General features: G+C 55.4%; 1 protein-coding gene across 2 annotated transcripts in view; it reads left to right on the top strand.

Annotated features, from left to right (window-relative positions):
• The window catches only part of ZMIZ1 (zinc finger MIZ-type containing 1), a 233578-nt gene that overhangs the window by 120468 nt on the left and 91608 nt on the right, over window positions 1–21502 (top strand). For both annotated transcript variants that reach the window (XM_059900907.1, XM_059900906.1), the window contains exons 5-7: window positions 5618–5726; window positions 11860–11973; window positions 19270–19375. In XM_059900907.1, coding sequence (XP_059756890.1) covers window positions 5667–5726; window positions 11860–11973; window positions 19270–19375 — 280 coding nt within the window. In that variant the 5' untranslated portion in view covers window positions 5618–5666. The remainder of the gene's footprint in view (window positions 1–5617; window positions 5727–11859; window positions 11974–19269; window positions 19376–21502) is intronic.

The following is a 21502-nucleotide window of genomic DNA, read 5'->3' as shown; positions in this document are numbered from 1 at the left end:
GTTCTAAAGTCAAGCATCCTACACTTGTTGAGATGGCATTTTCCAAACAGCTGGAGCTCCTGACACCAAAATCCTAAGATGTTGAGTTTGAAGGGCTGCCAGCGGCCTGCTAGCCTTCGTTTTACAGATGGGAAAACTGAGGCCTGGAGGAGGGTGGCAGAGCTGGGCTGCCTCCAGGCCCCCAAGCTGACTAGCTGTGCATCTCCTGCAGGCCGGTGGCTGCTCAGACCAGGAGGGAGGGCCAGGGGCCACAGGCGGTTGACTGCCTGAGCTCACTCCCCATTGGGAGGCAGGCAGATGGCAAGAAGAAGGGCCGAGGCCCTGGGTACACCCAGGGCCGGGCCAACAGTGATCTCCAGTTGGGAGGGAGCCTGGCCTCTGTGGGCACTGGAGTTGCAGCCGCCACGGAGGATTTGTAGCAACTCGACTCTTAGCTTAGGAGTCCAGGCTGGGAGGAGAGAGACTGCAGCCAAGCCCAGCAACGCTCCTGCGGCGGAGAGCGACCTCTGCTGGCCGCTGAGCGCTCGCCACTTCCTGGCACTGGCCAGCAGGCAGGGAGCCCAGTGGCACCAGGATGGCCTTAGAAGCAAGTGGATGGGTTTGGGCAGGTTGGGTGGAACCAGGGGAACATCTCTTTGGGCTGAGGCACAGCCTTGGGTGGGGACTTCCAGGAGGCTCTGACAGTCTTGGAGGAGTTGAAGGAACAACACATTAATGGTTAGAAAGGCAGAGGGTTTGAATCTCAGCCCAACACTGTCCTGGCTGTGTGATCCTGGGCAAGTCACTTCACCTCTCTGAGCCTTTTAGGATTGAGTGAATTATCAGTGCACAGGGCCTGGCCTGGTGCCTAAACACAGCAGGTGCAGAACTAATGGAAGATCTCAGACTGCCCCTCAGTGAGCTATTAGCTCTCTCATGCCTCCTTCAGCCCTCCTCTTCTCTCCATGTCCATAATCTTTAGCCTTCTAGGCTTTGACCCTTTTTCTGCAGGGGTGGAGCCTCCAGCCCCATCCATTCCTGGTGTTAATAACCCCAATTTCCCAATGATCTTGGTGGTTTAAAAATGTCACCTGAGTATCTCCTTAATCAGCCAGACATTTTGTTCTTTTATAGATTAAGACATACACGACACACAGTTGTCCCTGTGATGTCTCTCCTGTCAGCGCTCTGGGTCTCACAGGTGTCCCAGGCCCAGTCATTCATTTCTTGGTTCCTACAACATGGAGCCCCGGCCTGGGAGAAAAGCCCCCTGGGGTCTAGATCCAGCCCAGACATGCTGTGTGACCTGGGACACAGCACCTGTGGGCCTCAGACTCCCCAGAATAAAACCAGCTGAACTCAGGGTGGTGGGACACCTCAAAACACCTTTGGCCAATGATATTCTGAGCATCTTTGAATCCAGAAGCCAACTTAGTCCAGCCACTGGCCTCTAGAAAAGATTGCCCATGAGCCAGAGTGGAGACAAACCCGACAGTCTATCTCCCCTTTACTGTTTGCTTCCTCGGGGGAAACCTGTGGCCCCCTGCCATGGCTCAACAGGAAAGGACAACCTCTGGGCCCCCAGGTGGCTGTCTGGGTGAGTCTGGACTCCTGGTGCCTGCTTGGGGCTTCCCTGGGTGGGATGAGCAGCCCCAGGCCCCAGAAATGATCTGTCAGTCATTCTACAAGCATTTATCAAGGCCCCACTAGGTCTCTGACACTATAGACAAAAGGCCGTGCCCACCCTGGGAAAAGTTCCTACTTTTCTTTCTTTCTCTTTTTTTTTTGGCTGAGCCGGGTCTTAGTTGCAGCACACGGGATCTTCATTGTGGCATGCAGACTCTTAGTTGCGGCATGCGAACTCTTAGTTGCAGCGTGCATGCGGGATCTAGTTCCCCAACCAGGGATCGAACCCGGGCCCCCTGCATTGGGAGTGTGGAGTCTCACCCACTGGACCACCAGGGAAATCCCCCAAAAGTTCCTACTTAGAGACAGTGTGTTGTGTGGCCACCTAATCCCTCACCAGATTTCCACAGTGCAGGTTTCTAGCCCCCTGGGCAGTTAGCTTCATCAACAGCACCCCCTGCTGGCCTCTTGGGCCACCACAGGCCCTTTGTCCTGGTTGGCTGCAGCCTGCAGCCAGGGGATTTAGGCCTGCACAGGCCTGGGGTTTCTTTGTATTTTCCTTCAGGCTCCTCCAGACTTGGCGCAGCCCTTTGTTTTTTTCTGGGTTTTTTTTGGCCGCGTTGGGTCTTCGTTGCCGTGCGCAGGCTTTCTCTAGTTGCGTCAAGCGGGGGCTACTCTTCGTTGCGGTGCGCAGGCTTCTCGTTGCAGTGGCTTCTCTTGTTGCGGAGCATAGGCTCTAGGCATGCGGGCCTCAGTAGTTGTGGCACGTGGGCTCAGTAGTTGTGGCTAGCGGGCTCTAGAGCACAGGTTCAGTAGTTGTGGTGCACGGGCTTCATTGCTCCGTGGCATGTGGGATCGTCCTGGACCAGGGACTGAACCCGTGTCCCCTGCATTGGCAGGCAGATTCTTAACCACTGCGCCACCAGGGAAGTCCCCAGGCCTTTGTTTAATGGGTCCCTTTGGCTTGGCGTCCCTGCCCCACTGACTGTGGAAATGGCACTCTGTAATTGGGACCCTGGCAGCCAGTGTTCACTCATGTCCTGGGTGGGGCTGGAAAGACCCAGCTCCCTGTTTACCTCACCAGGCCAGGTGCCTGGGAGACCACCAGGGTCTCTTCCACTCAGATGGCATCTGGCACCAGGAACTGAAGTGGCCTCACCGAAGGTGGCATTGGCTCACTCCTGCTCTGGGCCCCACCCATGTCCCTGCTTCCCCCACCAGGGTTTGTCCCTGGTCCCTAGAGTCCTCGTCATGTGAGCACTGGCTGAGGTTCCATGCAGGTAAACTCAGCAGGAGAAACCCAGCCCCTGCTTGGGGGACCTACAGGTGTAGCAAGGGGAGTACCCTGTCACCACTCTCCCCGCTGACACACACACCTACAAGACGGTGGTACCCTCCACCCTCCCTGGCCCATCCCCAGTACCTGTACAAAAGTTTTGGTTGTAGTGGGAAAGCCAGGATTCTGGAGCTGCTACTATAACCCCTGGGCTTCAGTTTCCTCATCTGTAAAGTGGGGATATAGTAACAGTGTCTTTGCCTAGTGCCTGGACCAGCACCTAACTTTTAAGAGGAGTTCAACAAATAGTCACCTAATAGGTGACATGGAGTGGATATGGAGTTAGACCAAGAGTTCCATGAACCCAAGAAACTGATTTCGTTTTCATCTCTCATGCCCCGTAGAGCTAGCACAGTATAGATATTGATAAGTGTTTACTAGGTGAGTTGGAAGCATGCATGGATGGGCAAGGGGAGGCTGAAGATGTTTGGGTGGGTGGGTGGATGGATGGACAGACGGGCATTTAAATGGATAAGTAATGGAGAACTTGGATACCTGGGTATGTAAATGTGTGATAGTGGTGTGAATGGAGGGGTGCTGGTGGGGTGAGGGTAGGAGAGATCAATGTGGGGATGCTACCCCCATTTTTACCTTTTTGCTGGAAAGCTCCAAGATAAGGTGAATCCAGCAAGCATTTATCAAAGTACAAATGCCCAAATGACCCAGAAACTCCACTTCCAAGAGTGTGTTCTCTAGATTAATTCACACATAATGATGTGGCTGATGTAAAAGGCGATCCTTCAACACTGTTTGCAATAATAAAATCTGGGGACAGCTCAGGCCTCATCACTTGGGCTAGAGTGTGAACCCCTGGAGCAGAAGGGCCTTTTCTAGGACCTCGGGCCTTAGGACAGCACCTGGCAGGGGTGGACATTCAGATGGCAGTTGGATAAATGATTCATCGGTGCCTGGGAATACTGTGCAGCCATTAAAAAATGAAAAGGCTCTTTATGTCTTGATGTGGAATAAACTTTGAGATATTATTAAGAGGAAAAAAGCAAGGTCCAGATAGTGTGTACAGAATGCTACCGTTTTATGGGGTTTTTTTAAGGAGTGGCAGGGGATAGTACACATAGATATTTGCTTCTCTAAGATGAGTCCCTCAGAAGGAGACGGGTGACACTGGTTCTCTCCAGAAAGGCCCCTGGGGGCAGGCCCCTGGGGGCTGAACAAGGCCAGCACTTCACTGGACACCCGTGATTTTTGAACCACGCAAATGAGTTGCCTTTTCAAGCACAAATGGAACAATAAGAAGTGCTTTAAAGGAGCAGTGTAGTGAGGAGCTCCTTGGAAGAGGAACAGGGCATTCTTCGTGAGGCTGCGGCCAGGCATGGTGTCAATTTCCCCAACCAGGGTGCCCGTGCTGGGGGCAGAGAGCCAGGGCATGGGAGCAGACAGGCAGACAGACACGGTCCAAGCTTCCACTAGCCATGGGACTTGGCAGATTTCAGACCTCAGTTTCCTCATCTGTAAAATGGAGATGCTTCTAGTCTTACAGAGTAGGCGTGAGGAGTCAAGAAGAGAATGCAAGGGCCCAGCCTACAGAAAGTACTTGGTAGATGAGACCTGGTGACATGGACAGAGATGGGGGGCCTTCAGGGGGCAGTATTTCGGGATAGCAGAGAAGGCCAGGTGCCGGAGGCCTCTGTTGAGCACCCTGTGTCTGACCCACGTGTCTGCAGCCTGGCTCATGGGAGGGCAAACAGCCAGTGATGCGCAGACTTCTGCTTTGGCCCGAGAACCTGGACCCATGAGCAGTGGGGGTACCAGAGGTGAAACCTCGCTCTTCTCTCTCTGTCTCACTGCCTCTCCTCCTCCATCGCTATCTCCATCTCTGCCTTTGCAGTCGAGGCCTCCCTGGAGAGGCCTGGGGGCTCCAGGGGCCTCCTCACCTGCATGCTTATGTGCCCCAGGCCCAGCGCCATTCAGGAAGAGTGAGCCTGTTGAGTGTGACAGCTGTGTCCCCCAACCACTCGGCCGTGAACTGGCAGTCAGAGCCCCGGGGCCTCGTTTGAGCTCTGACACAGGCTCCCTGTGCCATCCCGGGCAACTCCTTCCTCTCTCTGAGCCTCAGTCTCCTTATCTGGAAAAGGAGGCAGTGCTGATGGCTGCCCTCCTTCTTTCCCGGGAGGGCAAAGGGGAAACATGGAATGGTGGTTTGCAAACTCTAAGGCGCGGGGGGTTCAGGGAGGGCACCCATGACGGGACTGCTGCACTCAGACCACACATGCAGTCAAGGTCGTCATGTGGGAAGATCTCCGTGCACACGTGCACACACACGCGCCCACACGCACACACAGCCACATCGAGTGGATAAGCCCCGTGCTGGGAACCTGCGGATGGAGCCGTCGTCCCTACCGCCGCCGCCCAACATGCACGTGTGTGTAGAAATGCGTGGTGGACACGCCTGCCCAGCGCCCACGTGAGCCACCCACAGAGAACACGCAGGAGCACCTCCTGCCCTCAGCCCAGATGGGGTTCCCCCAGGGCTGAGCGTGGAGAAGCCGCAGTTCCTCCTTCCAGCGCGGGGCTGCCCGGGGCAGAGGCCACCACAGCTCACGAAGGGCCCTGGAACCTGCTGGGAGCCACTGAGGCCGGCACGGGGCAGGAGGGTGGCGATGAGGCCGGCGGGCCTGGCACAACCCCAGTGACACCCACTCTCCTCTGTCTTCACAGGCTGGACAACGTTCATGGCTCTCGGGTAGAACCCAGTGAAACGGCCAGAATGAATTCTATGGACAGGCACATCCAACAGACCAATGACCGACTGCAGTGCATCAAGCAGGTGGGTGTGTGGCCCGGGCTTGCTCCTCCACCTCTGGCAGCCAGGCCCGCTGGCGAGGGCAGGGCAGGCGAGGCGGGCGGAGCAGTGGGGATGCTCTACACTGTGTAGCTGAGCACGCAAGGTGCTGGGTGGAGGTGACAGTGGGCAAGGCTGACTGCCTAAGGCTCCCCAGCTGCCCACCTCGTGAGATCGTGGCTGGCACGGACCAGCCTCGCACTGGAATCACTCACCTGGGTTCAAATGCCGGCTCTCTCCTGTCCCTCCCCTTCCCTTCCCAGCTGTTTGTCTTTGGGCCGGTGTCGTGCCCTTTCTGAGCTCTGCTGTGCGCTCTGGGCTGTGTTGAGGATGCAGTGAAGTGCCTAATCTCCTTCCCAGACCCAAGCTCCCCACTTCCCTGCTCCAGGGGGTCTCTGTAAAGAAATAGAAAAGGAAAGGTCCTGGGAACGTCAGCCGTCTTACAGAAGAGGAAACCAACGCCCAGAAGGGGGAAGGGAGCCACCCGAAGTCACACAGTCCAGCCCCACTGGTGCCAGGAGGGCCTCGTCCCAGAGGGTACAAGTTCCCCCTCCTGCCTGCGCTCACACCAAGCTTAAGACGCGATTCGCCTGCCAGTACCCTGTCTGGATTGTTCACGGTGGGCTCAGAGGTCCCCACTTTAAGAAGCCTGGTTACGCTTGGGCAGGCAGATGCCCCCCAGTGGCGACCAGGAGTGATGCGGCCACCCTCTGGGCTCAGCCTCCCTGCAGCCCAGGGCAGCAGTGTCCCTGCACAGGCTCCGGTGTTGTTTTACTCCAGGAAGGAGCAGATGTGGCGGAAGGGGCAGAGGCTTTGGCATCAAACCGACCTGAGCCCAAATCCACACTCCTCCACGTACCCACCCACGGTACAATCTCAGGCCTGTCCCTCTGTTTCTCTGAGCCTCAGTTTCCCCCGCGAAGTGGGTCCAATAAGGCCGACCTCGTAGGATGCTCTGAGGACATTGTGGGCGGAGCACGTAGCCCAGGCTGGCACGTGGCAGGTGATCAGCTCACTGTGGCGGGGGCTCTTGTCCTCAGTGTCTCAGTCACAGGGAGGGGACAGCTGTGGCGAGGCCCCTGGCTTAGGCGGGCTTAGCTGGCAGCTCGGGTAGCCAGCGTAGCCCTCTGGCCTCAGGACCCCGGGGGAGGCAGGGGCAGAGCTCACAGTCCCACCCCCACCCAGCATGCCCCCTCCCCACCGAACACCAGGGCCCAGTGGAGCTGAGGCTAGTCGGCAGGAACGAGGGATATGTGCCGTCCCATTAGCATCACACAGAGCAATCTCAGAAGCCTGGGCCTGGTCTGAGGAGAGGAAATTGAAGAAGACTTGTTACAGATTGAACTCCCCCAAAAAGCTCTCCCAAACGCCAGTTGCGCCTCTGTTCCCCGTCACAGAATAGAAACCAGACGATGGGCTCCTCCTCCCCTGCCCTTCCCTCCTCCTCCTTCTCCTCCTTCTCCTCCGCCTCTAGGCTCTTCGGGGCTGTCTCCCAGCTCTGCCTTTGACCCAGTTTCTTCCGCCCATGAGGGATCAGCTGTCAATGGCTCCACCCCCAATCATACAGTCAAGCCCCTATGCCAGAGCCCTCTGTGTGCTGGGCAAACAGCTCCCCCTAAAACCTGCTCACAACTTGACTTTTCTCTCTGCGTCTGATTCCCTGCGGGAATCAGGGTGCCCTTTAGTCCCTGGGCCTCCCAGGGATCCAGCGGGGGCAGAAGCCCACCCAGGAGCAGCCCTCTTGAAGCATGGCACACAGGACTCAGATTTACCAGTCAGCGAACCTGAGCCCCCGTTCCACCACTCACTGGGTTCCTGACCTTGATTAAGTCACCACTTCATCTCCCGTCGTCTGTAAATGGGCATCGTGATGCACACCCAGCCATTGGGTCCCAGAGCTGCTGAAAAGCCAGGGATCGCCTCCACTGCCCTCCCCCGGCCTGCCCTGCACACACACAGACACACACACACAGACACACACACACAGACACACACACACAGAGCTCTGCGTTTGGGCCAGAGAGTGGCACATCAGTGAGGGTGAGCAGGCTGTCCAGATGCCCCCCCTCCCGGGCTATCCAGAGCTCCCTGTGTCCTCCACGCCCACTCCCGCACTTCCAGGCAGACACAGCTCAGCACTGATGTCTGTCTGCTCCTCAGCTGCCCCAGAGGGCGACCGCGGCTGGCTGAAGACTGTTGATTCTCAGATGTCCCGTATCCTAATTAGAAGAGAAAGGTCTGCGTGCCCTGAGGATGATGCATGTGTTGGCTGTGCCTACCTCTGGCCGGTGGAGCTGTGGCTCCCATCGGGGGCCTCACGGCCTCCGACTCTCGGTCCTGCCTGACTTCTACAGCGCAGCCTTCCCTGTCCACCCACCCCGGTTCTAGCCACTGCTGGCACTCGCCAGCCCCCGAGCACCCAGCTATCCATCTTCCCTCCAGGCCTCTGTCTCAGCTGTCTTTCTCCTTTCTCAGCCTCAGGTAAAGGGAGAACCAGTGCCCCCTCTACAACATGCCCTACTCATGTCCCCACAGGCTTATCTGGGCTACACGTGCAAAGCCATGCAAATCAGCTAATTCCTGCACAGCAACCTCCCCAAACCCCAGGTGCCCTTTTGAGTATCTGCACTTCCCATTTCTGAGCCCTGGTGCTTCCTAGGCACCCAGTTACCTCACCCATCCTGCTCTTTCTCCCTTAAGATACCCTGCAAGGTATACATCAGGTCTCCCACCAGGCTGAGTTCCTCAGGGGCAGAGGATGTGCCGTATTCCTCTGTAAATCAGCAGAGTCCAGGCCAGGGTGGGGCCCAGATATGTTGGGGAAGAATGAGAGAGGGGTGGACTGACAGATCAATAGCTAAGGGAATGAATGGATGGGTGGATGGATGGACAAATGGAAAGGCAGTTAGGTGAGCGGATGGTAGGTGGATGTAGATGATGGATAGATGAATGAATGGATAAGTGGGTGGTTGGATAAGTTCTGGATGGTTAGGAAGATAGGTAGGTAGATGAATGGATGGATGAGTGATGGATAAAGTAGTAAATGGATGAATGGGCTGGTGGGCAAGTAGATAGATGCATGGATGAATTGATTGATTTTTGGATGGATGGATGGGTAGATGGATGGATGGATCATTTGATTCACAGATGGACTGATAAAATGCATTCATCACTTGGTCTGGGTAGCCAGTCCCTAATCTGGGCATCGGTGTCCCCAACTCCTGCTCCAACAGACTCAGTGGCCAGTGGATATAGCCCAGGAGGATCTTCTGAGAAATTGTAGAGATGGGCAGGCTTCCTGGGGAGGGACGGGGTATTAGTATCCAGTAACAGCCACAGCCAGGGAGGCCTCTGCCTGTGATTCAAATCTGTGCTCCCATCCCCATATCATCAAAGGGTAGCCAAGCTCAGCCCACCCAGCCCTGGCCCCTCCACTGGGGACCCGTTCTGAAGCTGCCAGATTGCTGGCCAGCTCTGCAGATGGACCATCCTTTGGCCAGCTAGCTGCTCACTAACCATTAATGCATGGACTTGGCCTCGTGCCAGTTTTGGGGGTTCTGGAGGTGAATGGGGCCCTAATTCTGCTCTCAAGGAGCTTGCAGGAGAAACAAGAAACTGTACAGAGGTCCTAGCATATCAAGCAATAGCAGTCTTTACCTGACACCTACTCTGTAATGAGGATGTCACGACGTATGTTGTTTCTAAACTTTGCAGCAGCCCTGCAAGCTGTCCCCACCCCATTTTGCAGATGAGAGATCTGAAGCTTAGGAACACACCCAGGCTGTGTGACTCAGTGGCCGAGATGGGGTTTGGTCCAGGTCTATCCTGTTCATTTCACTGCATCACGTAGCCACCTTGTAGTCTAAACAGATGACAAAAGCACAGAGAGGGCAGGAGGTTTGGCCAAGGCCACAGAGCCACAGAGCAATAGCTACTGAATGGGGTGCCTGACGTCCTTTCTACCAATGAGTTGCACCCACGAGTCACTACCCATAGCCCAAGCCGAAGGCCACGTGAACTGGCTGGGTCGAGAGTGGAGAAGCTCAGAGGTGGGCTGGACCGATATGGGAGGCTGGGTGCTTGGGGGCCAGAACAAAACTGGGCCCATGAGACTGGGAGCCCAGAGCCCCAAAGAGGTGTGCCTAGGGTGGGAGTGCTGTAGGTGGGCAACTCTGAGAGCACCAGGCGGTGGTTGCTGACCCTGCTAATTGGGTGTGACATCATGGAAATAAATGGAATAACTCAGTTAGCAGAGGGAGACTGCTAGGCAGGGAATTAACCGATTTGCATGGCTTTCCACGTGGAGACCAGATGCCGCCCGTGGCCTTGGAGGGGGCAGGTTTTAGAGGGGGCACAGGAGGCAGAGGCGAGGGCCCAGTGCTGCCCTCTCAAAGGGTCTGCTTCTAGCCGTGGAAGTCCTCCTGTCTTCCACAGGAAGACCACGCGCAGGGAGCTCTGTCTTTGCAGAAAGAGCCGTGTGTGGGGCTAGGGCGGGAGCTGCCGAGTGCACAGCGGAGCCTTTGGGAGACAGAGTCGGGGCCAAGGGCAGCCCCACATGGGAGCATCCCACGCGCCAGGCGCTCTGCCAGGGGCCATATAAGCCTCATCTTGTTTAATCCTCACCGTGGCCCCATAACGGAGGGCTGTGTTGCTGCACGCTTGCCCTCTTTCTTTCCTTCATCTCTCTCTCTCCCTTTGCTCCCACAGAGGGAGGATACTCCAATTCAGTTCTCTTTCCTCCATCCACTTTTAAATCTTGCCTTTCACAAACCACGTCGTAATAGCAGTGATGGAACCCTAAGCAAGACAAAAATTCCCACCACCAAGCCGTGATCTGCCATCCCCATTTTACAGGTGGGGTGACTGAGGCTCAGAGAGGGGAGGGGATGCCCTAGGTCATTAGATAGTTGTGGATGAAGGCAGTGTGACTCCAGGGCGCCGGCCCCACAGGGGCTCCCCCAGCACATTTGGCTCGCCTCCCAATTCTGGGACCTGGCAGCTCCTAAGACCCCTCCCTGCCTTGGCTCTGAGGCAGACTCTCACTGCAAGTTGGGAGAGAGCCACTGCCCCGGGGACAGCTGCTGTTCCCAGTCTCTCCCAGCACCGAGGACACAGGGATCCCAGAAGGTACCACCATCCCCTTTGCAGCTGGCTTACACTCCAACCCCTGTGGACACCTTCTAGGTGTCCTGATGGAGGACCCACAGGCGGTCACACCCAGCCCTGGAGTCCCAGCTCGGCCCCAACCTGCTTCATGACCCTGGACTCAGTGCCTAGTTCGGCCTGGCCTGGGAAGACATGGATAAGTGTTAAGGAAGGAAGGGGTAGCTGTAGAAGCAACCCTCCACCCCTGTCAGCCCCGTGGCCTGGCTCTGAAGCAGGATCTAGAGGCCTTGGCACCAGAATTCATTCTCTGTTAACTCAGACCCCGTAACTGGGCGGGGCCTGCACCCCCGAGCTGAGCCAGACTGAGCCCAGGAAATCTGGGTTTGGGGAACAGGGGTGGCTAAGTCACATACACCTGACCACGGTGTGACAGTAACCTGGGCACAGTGTGCTTGAGTGCACCTTCCCGGCTGGGTGTGGCCTGGAGGCCTCTTTCTGACGCCCCTGCTCTGGCTATTTGGCTGTGGCAGGGCTTGCTGAAGCCGGAGCAGGCAGCATGTGGTGGTGGTTACTGGGGCAGGGGTGGGGGTGGGTGCTTATCAAGGAGGAATCTCCAGGGCCAGTCTGTCCTGACTCAGGGAGAGCCAGCAGCCCCAGGGATGGGAGCCACATGCCACCCTCCTGAAGCCCACAGGGTTTCCTACCCCACTGCCAGCATCCAGAAGACATTTTAATATCTAATATTAGTGCCCTTTTCTAGACCCTGGTTTTTCTATCTTTGCAATGGGGCCGCTAATCCCCATGCCACCAGGAACTGGGCTGGGCTCGGAGATGCAGAGGGAAGGTGGATGAGAAGGAGTTTGAGAAAACTCGTTACTCCTGGCCTGCCCCTTTCTGTGTGTCTCCTCCCCAGGGATGCCTGGGGTCTTTGCGGCCCCAGACTCTCTCACACTAACGCGTGCTGGCCTCACTCCTGGAGCCTCATGCTGCCTCTCCTTTCCCTCTCCCACAGCACTTACAGAACCCTGCCAACTTCCACAATGCTGCCACGGAGCTGCTGGACTGGTGCGGAGACCCGCGGGCCTTCCAGCGGCCCTTTGAGCAGAGCCTGATGGGCTGTTTGACGGTGAGTCTGCACTCGCCCCGCCTGTGCCTGCGCCCAGGGAGGATGGCTAGGGACTAGTGCGCCGGTCCAGGCTGCTGCTGGAGGGGAGGGCCCTTCTGTGTGTACCCCTGACACACATACACCCGCAGGGAACCTGGTCTGATGGGGAGACAGAGTCCTCGGGTTAAGTGGGTTCTTTACACTTGATGAGAAAGACACAGATCCTACCTTGAAGAGTTCCAAGTCTGATGGGAGTAAATGTTCCATCATAAGTAAAGCAGAGAGACTCTTGAAGGGTTTTCAGCCCTCCTTTTATCCAGTCATTCATTCATTCACTTAGGTAAACATCTTTTGAGCTCTTTTTATAGTCAGCCATCCATCTATCCATTCATGTAAGCGTTTATTGAGCTCCTATTACATTCATCCATCCATCCATCCAAATGAACACTGATTGATCCCTCTTTTATCATGCACAATCCCCTCTGCTAAGTCCTGGGAAACTGAAGATGAGTAAGACCTTGCCAAGCCTGATTCCCTCTTTAGGGGGGAGACAGATGTGGAAAGAGACGGTTGAGAAGATTGTGTACAAAATGGAGGCAGCATAGAGAAGGGAAGTGTTATTGGCCCGGGTGGTGGGCAGGTTGCAGAAAACTGAGAAAAGGAGCCACTTCTACATCTGCAGGAGTTTGATACATCTGCACAAGCAGCTGAGGATAGCGAGAGCATTCTAGGCACATGGAATGGCACACACCAAGGCCCAGATGTGCAACAGAACCCAGGGAACTGAAATTAACTCAGCTTGGTAAAGGTCTAGGATACAAGCTGGGCAGAGGCCAGGCCCAGAGCTAGCGGTATCATTTGCCAAGCTTCGGAGCTTGCCGGCTGACAGACACATGGAAGGGGCTCAAAGCTTATGCTTGTCCCCAGCCACGTGGCCTATATCCATAAGTGTGAGGGCACCTCTGCGGCCAGTGAGGACAGCTGCTCAGAGGGTCCTGAGTCTGCTTTAAAGGGAACGTGGGTAAACAGATTGCCGAGGAGCCCAGCTACCCCAAGGCTTGGAGAGGAGAGGCCAAGACTTATGCCTGGTTAGGCGGGAACAGTAAGTAAAATTCAAGGGCACCATGTTTTCTGAAAACCTCCAGACAGAAGAGAGGTGAAAGGCCATCCCTGCAAAACACCTCTTCTGTGCCTGACACTGAGCTTGGCCCACTGGATATGCCTTTTCACTGTATCCTCAGAGAAGTCTGGTCCTGCCTTCTTCCCCATTTCATAGAGAAGGAAACTGAGATGTTGTGACTGACTTCCCAAGTTCACACAGCCAGTTAGAAGTGGACCTGAGATTCAAGTCAAGACCCGTCTGCCTCTAGAGGGGATATTTCTGGCCATTAGGGATGCAAAGCAGGGATGCAGCCAAGACCCTCCCTGGGCTCCTCCATTTGTCCGAAGCTGACACCATCTGGCTCCCTCAGGGCCACTGGGCCAAATCAGGCGGCAGCCTGCACTGCCCAACCCTCCTTATCCTCCAGCCCCCTGAGCTCCCCCTCCTTCACCCAGCTCCCTTAATCCTCTTTGTGGGGATCCTGGGTCAGGCTAAGCCCTGCGGGCAGGGACAGATGTTACTCCCATCCCAGCTGCTGGTAGCCGTAAGTGAAGGGGGTGGGGGGGCTGCCACGCTCCCCCAGCACCCCACCCCAAGCCTGGCCCTGCCTAGGAGGTGGGGACCTGAGGCTGAATCCAACAATGGCCCTGGCCAGGCTGGCTGGGCAGGTGGACAGGAGATGACTAGAAACTGGCCCTGCCCCAGCACTGTCGTTCATCTATTCATTCAACAAACACTCACCAAGTCCCTGCTGTGGGCAGATCCTGCACAGGGGCCCCCCAGGGGAGTGCAGCGAGCACAATGGGCCTCTCTCAAACAGCTTACCTTCCAATGGGGAGGCAGACGCTAAACACGTAAGGAGTAAGTAAGGATGTAACCCAGCGCCCTGTAAGAGGGGTCAGGGTGGTGGTCAGGAAAGGTCTTGGTGGAGGTGACCTCCAGCCGAGACCTGAATAGCAAAAAGGAGTCAGCCAGGGGACGATGAGAGAGAAGGGTGCTCCAGGCAGAGGGAACTGCTAGTGCAAAGGCCCCAAGGCTTGATTTGTTCAAGGAACAGACAGAAGTCTCAGATGTCTGGAGCACAGGAGAGGGAGAGGGGTACAAGATGAGGTCGAAGGGGGAAGCAGAAACCAACTAACACAGAGCCTGCAAGCTAAGTGAGAAGAGTTTGGAGATGATTTGAAGGGCAATGGGGAGGCCTTGAAGGGTCTTAAGCAGATGAGGGATGGGATGTGATTTGTGTGAGGACGTGAGCTCTGAAGGGGAGCATCCTTGGAGGGTAGGATGGAGGGATTCTGGAGGTCTTCCTGGAGGAGGGAGCCCAAGGAAAACTGTAGGATCTGACTGGCAGGGGATGAGACCACAGGAAACTGTGTAGACAAAAGCCCAGTGCCAGCTCTGCACCCCAGTTTAAGGCATACACTTGGTTGAATGGCCAGCTCTGCCCCCCCTACCCGAACCCCCGACCTACCACTTAGCCAGAAAGGGGACTTTGGCCCACTGGCCACAGCCGTAGAGACCTGAGTCTGACTGTCACTCGAAGCACAATAGAACCAGCAACAGACAAGGTTGGGGGGCGGGGGGGTCATAGAAGACACCCTTGGTGCCCACAGCATTTTCCTGGCACTGTCTCCTTGCATCCTTATGAAGACCCTGCAAGGGGACAGGGAAAGGCTTATCAATGCTATTTTACAAATAAGGCAACAGAGAAGGGGAGCAGCTTGCTGCAGTCCCAGGCTGGTACCACTGACCCCCCAGGACCCCCAGGGCCCTGCTAGCTGCCAGTCCTCCCATCCCCCTGGGCATCCTTAGCTGCAGCCGTGACCCATGGGGAGGGATGAGATGGGACAGGTGAGAGATTCCAAGGGGCCTAGGCAGCGCGAGGCTGCCGAGTACCCCACATCCCGCTCCACAACACACACACACACACACACACACACACACACGCACTCGCACCGCTTCCCATTCAGGGGGCAGCCTGAGCCCTCCAGGTTGCTCTCATCTCCTGGATGACCTCTGGAAACAAATTCCTCTGGATCCGGCTTACTTGGAGAATATAAATTAAAAACTGGGCTTCCCTGGTGGCGCAGTGGTTGAGAATCTGCCTGCCAATGCAGGGGACACGGGTTCGAGCCCTGGTCTGGGAAGATCCCACGTGCCGCGGAGCAACTGGGCCCGTGAGCCACAATTACCGAGCCTGCGCGTCTGGAGCCTGTGCTCCGCAACAAGAGAGGCCGCGATAGTGAGAGGCCCGCGCACCGCGATGAAGAGTGGCCCCCACTTGCCACAACTAGAGAAAGCCGTCGCACAGAAACGAGGACTCAACACAGTCATAAATAAATAAAAATTAAAAAAAAAAAATTAAAAACTACTTAGCCTTGGGCAGTAAATGGACACATTTTTGCCACACCAGGGCCAGGCCCTGGGATGAAGAGCCTTGGGACGCTGGCAGCCCCCTGCCCCACTCTCTCCTTCATGCCCTCTGACGCCAGGATGCAGAAGTGCAGGAGCCCCATGGCCCCTCCCAAGGGGCATCAGCATGGGCACTACTTCCTCTTCAGGACCAGGTTCTTCCCTGGCCCCTCCCTTAGCAGCAGGGCTGAGCCCCCTCTCTGGGGGTCCCCCTCAAAGTCAGGCCTCTCTGGACTTGCTCCTCCTTCCTCCCCTGAGGTGGAACATGCTTGATCTGCTCGAGGAACAGAAAGAAGGCTGAGGCGGCCAGAGCATAGGAGAGGGGAGACGGGTACGAGAGGAGGTGGGAAAGGGAGACAGAAACCAGTTAGCACAGCAGCAGTGCCCTCCCCGTCTCTCCAGGGAGGAATTCCCCACAGCCTCAGAGTGTTCACTGCTGAAGCCACAGGTGTATGTTCACAGACAGCATTCACTGAGCTGTGTGCCTGGTCCTGGCTGTCATCCTTGCAAGGAGGAGATTTTGTGCCCATTCCACAGATGAGGAAACTGAGGCCCAGAGAGGTTAAATCACCTGGGTGAGATACAACAACGAATAATTGGCAGATCCAGAACTCCGTCTCATGCCTGACTCCAGAGCTGCAGCAGCAGTGGCCACAAATACCTGTCCACCCCAGTATTGAGAATGGTAGCAAAGTAGGAAATGAGGGCTCTGCCCTGAGGGGCTTAGGGTATAGCCATGAGACAGAACTGGGACACATGGAACTGGCAGAGCCCATCACACACAACCTTGGAAATGAGAGACATCCTTGTACCTTTACAGAAGAGGAACCTGAGGCTCAGAGAGGTTAAGTAACTTGCCTTAGGTTGCACAGTATAGGATGGAGCAGGATTGGAGCACAGGCCAGTTCCGCTGACTGCCTCATAGAAAGTCAGAGTCCAGCCACCAGCTGGGAGCAGAAACCCCTTCTTTAGCATCTCCCAGACAGCCTGTCCTGCTTCATGGCCAGGAGGCTCACTGCTTTTCAAGACAACACACTCCCTTTATGGGACTAACGTAACTGTCACATGCCTTTGAATATGCCCCCTCTCTTGCCTCTGGACTTCAGTTTCCCTCTCTGTGGCATGAGGGGCTGGACTCCCTGACCTACAGGGCCCCAGGGTCTGGGTCTCAGCCAGCTAGGCTCCACCGGTCAGCCTTAGGAGCACCTCGAGGGCTGGGCCGAGCCGAGCTGGCTGGACCCAGGCAGCCAGCAGAGGGCAGCAGCTCTGCGGCCGCTCACCGCAGGCCTTTGTGGGGGAGGGGTCTTCACTGAGGGGTCTTTACGCCCATTGGGGTGGGAGAAGGCCTCTCTGAAACACGACAGGAGGCTGCTCAGCTGAGCCCGCCCTCCCCACAACAGTCAATCAGACTCACCTCAACGGACCTTCCGGGGGTCCTTAGACTGGGCCAGGGGAAGCCAGGGGCTGCACCAGGTACTCTAGAATCGCAGGGTCCATCCAGCTTAGCCTGCTCTGCCACACCTGTGCTGTGTGACCTTCAGCCAGGCCCTACCCTCTCTGTCTTGGTAAAAGGAGACCGTTGGAACCAATGACCCTTCTGAACACTGGGCTCGGGGCACTTGGTGACAGATACTTCCAGGCCTGCAGGAGAGCCCTTAGAACCAGTCCCAGGCCCCTCTTCCTCAATATAGCTAGTTTCTGTCTTTCTTTTTTCTCGGAACCAGAGCAACAGGATTAGCCAGTATTGGCCAAACAGAAGGACCTTTGCCTTTCTGCCCTCAACCCAGAGCCTGAGGGTTCTCCAGGCAGGTTGGGAGTTATGGCCTTAACCCTTTGTGGGCTGAAAAAGAAGTCCTCTCATGGAAAGAGCCCAGCCTTTGCAGCCTCACTGCCTGGCATCGCATCCTAGCTCTCTCACAAACAAGCGTTGTAACCTCAGGCTGATATTCATCCTCCGGCTCCTCATCTGTAAAACAGAGATAGTAATAACACTTCGTGGAACTGTTGTGAGCATTTGGCACCTCACTGCTTAGGAAGGAAACATTTACTTAGCCCTCGTACCTGGGAGCGAGCATTCTTACTACACCACTGTGTCAACATAGCCCACAAACAGCAGCCTCACTGATGCAAAAGTCCAAACAAACTGCCTGTGCTCACTCGCATCCACCCCCAGGCTCTCCTACCAGTGAGGGCACCATAGTCAACATCTGAGCTGAAGTGACCCTTCCGGAACCCTTCTCCCCGATGTACAGTGTCTGTCTCCAGAACTGAAATACTCAACAGGCCATAAAGAATTAGGGGCCTTGGTTTTTCTTCTTGGACAGTGAGACTAACAGTGAAGAAGCCCCGGCCCTGGGATGGCTCAGTGACTCTGGAACGTGGCGTGCGTGTGGTGGACGGTGCACGGGGGAGTGGACGGGGTGCATAAGAGCTGCAGTACAGGGGCAGATACTCTCTGTGGGCCTCAAGTGTCCATATATGGTAAATGAGGTGGTTGGCCTAGATAAGTGGTTTTCCCACACTTTGTAGCTCTAGAGCCCTTGTAATGAACCCCTAAAATATAAAGCATATAATGGGGAACTGTTCTAATGGCTGCAGGGGCCGGGCGAAAACCCATGGCAGCCTCGGCCCTCTGAGGACCTCCGAGCGCCTCTGCAGCAGGTGGTCTCTAGGGCTCGATGACGGAGCCTTCCCTTTCTCAGAAGAATGAGCCCCACATCTGGGAGCACTCCTTTCCCAGTCAGCCATAGCCGCCCCAGCTGCTTCCTGAAACGACTCCATTTTCCAAGGTCCTTTCTTCTTAATAAGGAAACCTAATTTGGCTGCTATTAATGAGGAAGCCAGGCAGGAGGGAGCAGGTCTGGCTGGCGGGACACCTGGGAACGGGCAGGTGTGAGCCTGTGGAACCGTTCATGGGGCCCCAGGAGCGTCCTGTCCCTCACTGCCCCCCACCCCCTGGCTTCTCCCACTTCCAGCCCACACGTCTGAGGTTCACAAGGAGATGGGTGGGACCTCCGGTCTGAATGCACAGCCTGCGCTCTTATAGGTGCCTCCCGTGTGCAAAGCCAGCGCTTGGCGCTGGAGACAGACCCCAGGCTGAGCATGACAGCCCTGCAGTTTGGGGACTAGGGTCTGAGAGGCTGCAGGGCGCTTGGCACGGAACTGGGGAGCACCAGGCATGTCCATCTGGGGAATTCTAAGCTGTCCGTTGGGCAGCTCCAAGCTGGAGCTCCTGGGAAGTGGTGAGTCCTAAATCAGGGCTTCTCCCCAGGTGCAGATACTGACTCAGGAGGGACCGATGCCGCTGGGTGGGGACCGTGCTTGGAGTAGTGATGATAGCGAGTGCCCCGCAGTGGTGGCTGCTGGAGCTCAGTGAGGGATGGGGGAGAGGTGGGAGGCGTGGGAGACTTCCTTGGGGGGGGGGGTGAAGAGCTGCACTGGGGGAGCAGAGACCCTGGCCTGGGGCCACGCAAAACGCGGTAGTACAGCATCCCCCCGCCAACGCCTAGAATGGGGCCATATTTGAAAGTGGTAGGGCCTGGGATTTGGGGTCAGGCCTACCTCTGGACTGGAAACACCTGAGGGCAGGGCCCAGGATCCCAGGGCCTGGCATGGAGGAGGTGCTTATCAGTGTTTGCTGAGTGACTGAACGAGGCAGTTTGAGTCCCAGCTCCGCCTGACATTGGGGACCTGCCTTAGCCTGCCCGCCTCACCTGTGAAATGGGCACATCTGCCACTCTGGATTCAGAGGCCTGACGTGGAAGGTGACTCACCCCTGCCCTTCCTCCCCATCTTGCTGGCAGGTGGTCAGCCGGGTGGCAGCTCAGCAAGGATTCGACCTGGACCTCGGCTACAGACTGCTGGCTGTGTGTGCTGCAAACCGAGACAAGTTCACTCCGAAGTCTGCCGGTAGGTGACGGCTGGGGGCTCCACGGTATCGTCGGGAGGGGGGTGGGGCACTGGACTTGAACCCAAGGCTGTCACCACCCCTGTTGGCTGGCGCCTCGGTTGGTCCAGGTATGACGTGAGCCCCCGAGTAGCAGCAGCTCACCTGCTGGCCTCTTGAGCCCAGAAGTAGGGCCTGTCCCTCATCTCAGGGCCAGCAAGGGGCCCGGGGCACACCACACCCCAAAAACAGGCTTAAAGGGAGATGCACATCATCTCATTCCATCACCACAGTGACCCCTTGGTATAAGTGCTGTGATCATCTCCATTTTACAGCCCAGGAAACTGAGGCTCAGAGAAGCTGCAGAGATTTCCCCAGGTCACACAGCTAAGAAGTGGCAGAGCTGGGATTTAAGCCCAGGCCTATACTCCAGAATCAGCATCCTTAACCCTGAGGCTCACTGTATTCATTCAAAATTTTTTTTATTTAAAATAAAACACAAATTAAAATAAAAATGAATCAGTACATTCAGGATTCTAAAAGACTGCTCTGTGTAGTATTCTCCATTGCAACTCTGTCCCGGCACGGGACCTCCTGACTCTATAGTAAACAGAGGCCACAGAAGGTGCCAGGCAGCATTCTGTCTGTGAGAGCTTTAAGCACACTAAAGGTGCAGCTTTACCTGTCCCTCCATCCTCATTACCTTGCTTAAAAGCAGAGGAAGCTGTGTAAGCTTTTACTTGAACAGACCTGGACAACCCAGCCCTGTCACTTGCTGAGTGTGTGGCCTCTGAGCCTCAGTTTATCTCCTTGGGAAGGCAGGAATGGCAATGAGACCTACGTTGCCGGGGTCAGTACTGAGCAGTGTCTAGATGTTGTTAACGTTCTTTATGGAGTCTGAACAATTCACTGAAAAAGAAAAAAGTCAGTTATTTCCTCTGTATAACAATAAAACAGACGTTTTCTCTGAATTCGTCCATCAGTGCTTTGGAGTGTATCTAGAAACAGCTTAATGCAAACGTTTAAAGGACATCTCATGATGGGTTTTCATCAGTCTGCACAGCCCACAATCGCTTGAACGCGGGTTTGTGCTTTGCTGTGTTTACGACGGTCCATGCACGTGGATGGCAGGTCACTTATAAAAGGTGGTGAAGGTCTCATTAGCCAATAGCTGCTCTGAGATCCCTGACGTGCCAGCCTGTGTTGGGCTATCGCTATTGTATTGAACTGCTTGCCAGAAAGTGGTCTTGGAATCTCATAAGAGACGTCTGTTCCTGATGGAATCTGCAGTTTTAATAATAACTTAAGTCAATACAATTTTGACAAGGTAAAAATTGCTGCTTATCCAAGAAGCATATACATCCATATCGCTGTTTAGTGCCTGCTCTCTGCAGGCATCTGGCCGGGGCTGGGTTGTGCTGAGGGGTAAAACAGATGTGGTCTCACCTCGGGAAACGTACCGTCCAGAGCAGGGATCGGCAAACTTTCTTTGTAAAGGGCCAGATCGTAAATAGTTTAGACCTTGCAGGCAATACGAAAGCAGCCATAGACAATATGTAAACAAATAAGTGTGGCTAGTTCCAAGAAAGCCTTACTTAGGAAAGTAGATGATAGGATAGTTTCCTGATGCCTGGTCTAGAGGGAGAGAAAATCATCGACCAGATAATCACAGCTGTTTGCCGTACACCAGAAACTAACACAACATTGTAAATCAACTATACTTCAATTTTTAAAAAAAGACATGCAAAAAAGTCACAGCTGTATGTGTGACTGTGTGCGTAAATTCAAGCTGTGATAAGGGCCATGAAGGAACGGTCTCAGGGATGCCACGAGACCACCTGGGAGTGGGGAAAGTCTTCCCTGAGACCCAAAGGTCAAGTAAGAGTTGAGTAGGGGAAGACAAGGAGGAAGGATTGACCAGGTAAAGGGAACAGCCTATGCAAAGGCCCTGAGGTAGAAGCAAGCATGGCTTTTTTTAATAAGAACTAAAGGAAGGCCAGTGGTTCCAGAGCCCTGGGGCAGAAGTCAGCAGCAGTTAGACACACAGGGCCTGTCTTGAAGGTTGTCCTAAGAGTAACGGGAACGTGGCTAAATTCTAATTTTGCAAAGATCGCTCAAGCTGCAAAAGAATAGATTGACCAGGGGAGGCC

The sequence above is a fragment of the Balaenoptera ricei genome, chromosome 16 (genome assembly GCF_028023285.1).
Source record: "Balaenoptera ricei isolate mBalRic1 chromosome 16, mBalRic1.hap2, whole genome shotgun sequence".
Lineage (NCBI taxonomy): Eukaryota > Metazoa > Chordata > Mammalia > Artiodactyla > Balaenopteridae > Balaenoptera > Balaenoptera ricei.
The sequence above is the reverse complement of the archived record's forward strand: the minus strand, read 5'-3'. Positions and strand labels throughout refer to the sequence as shown.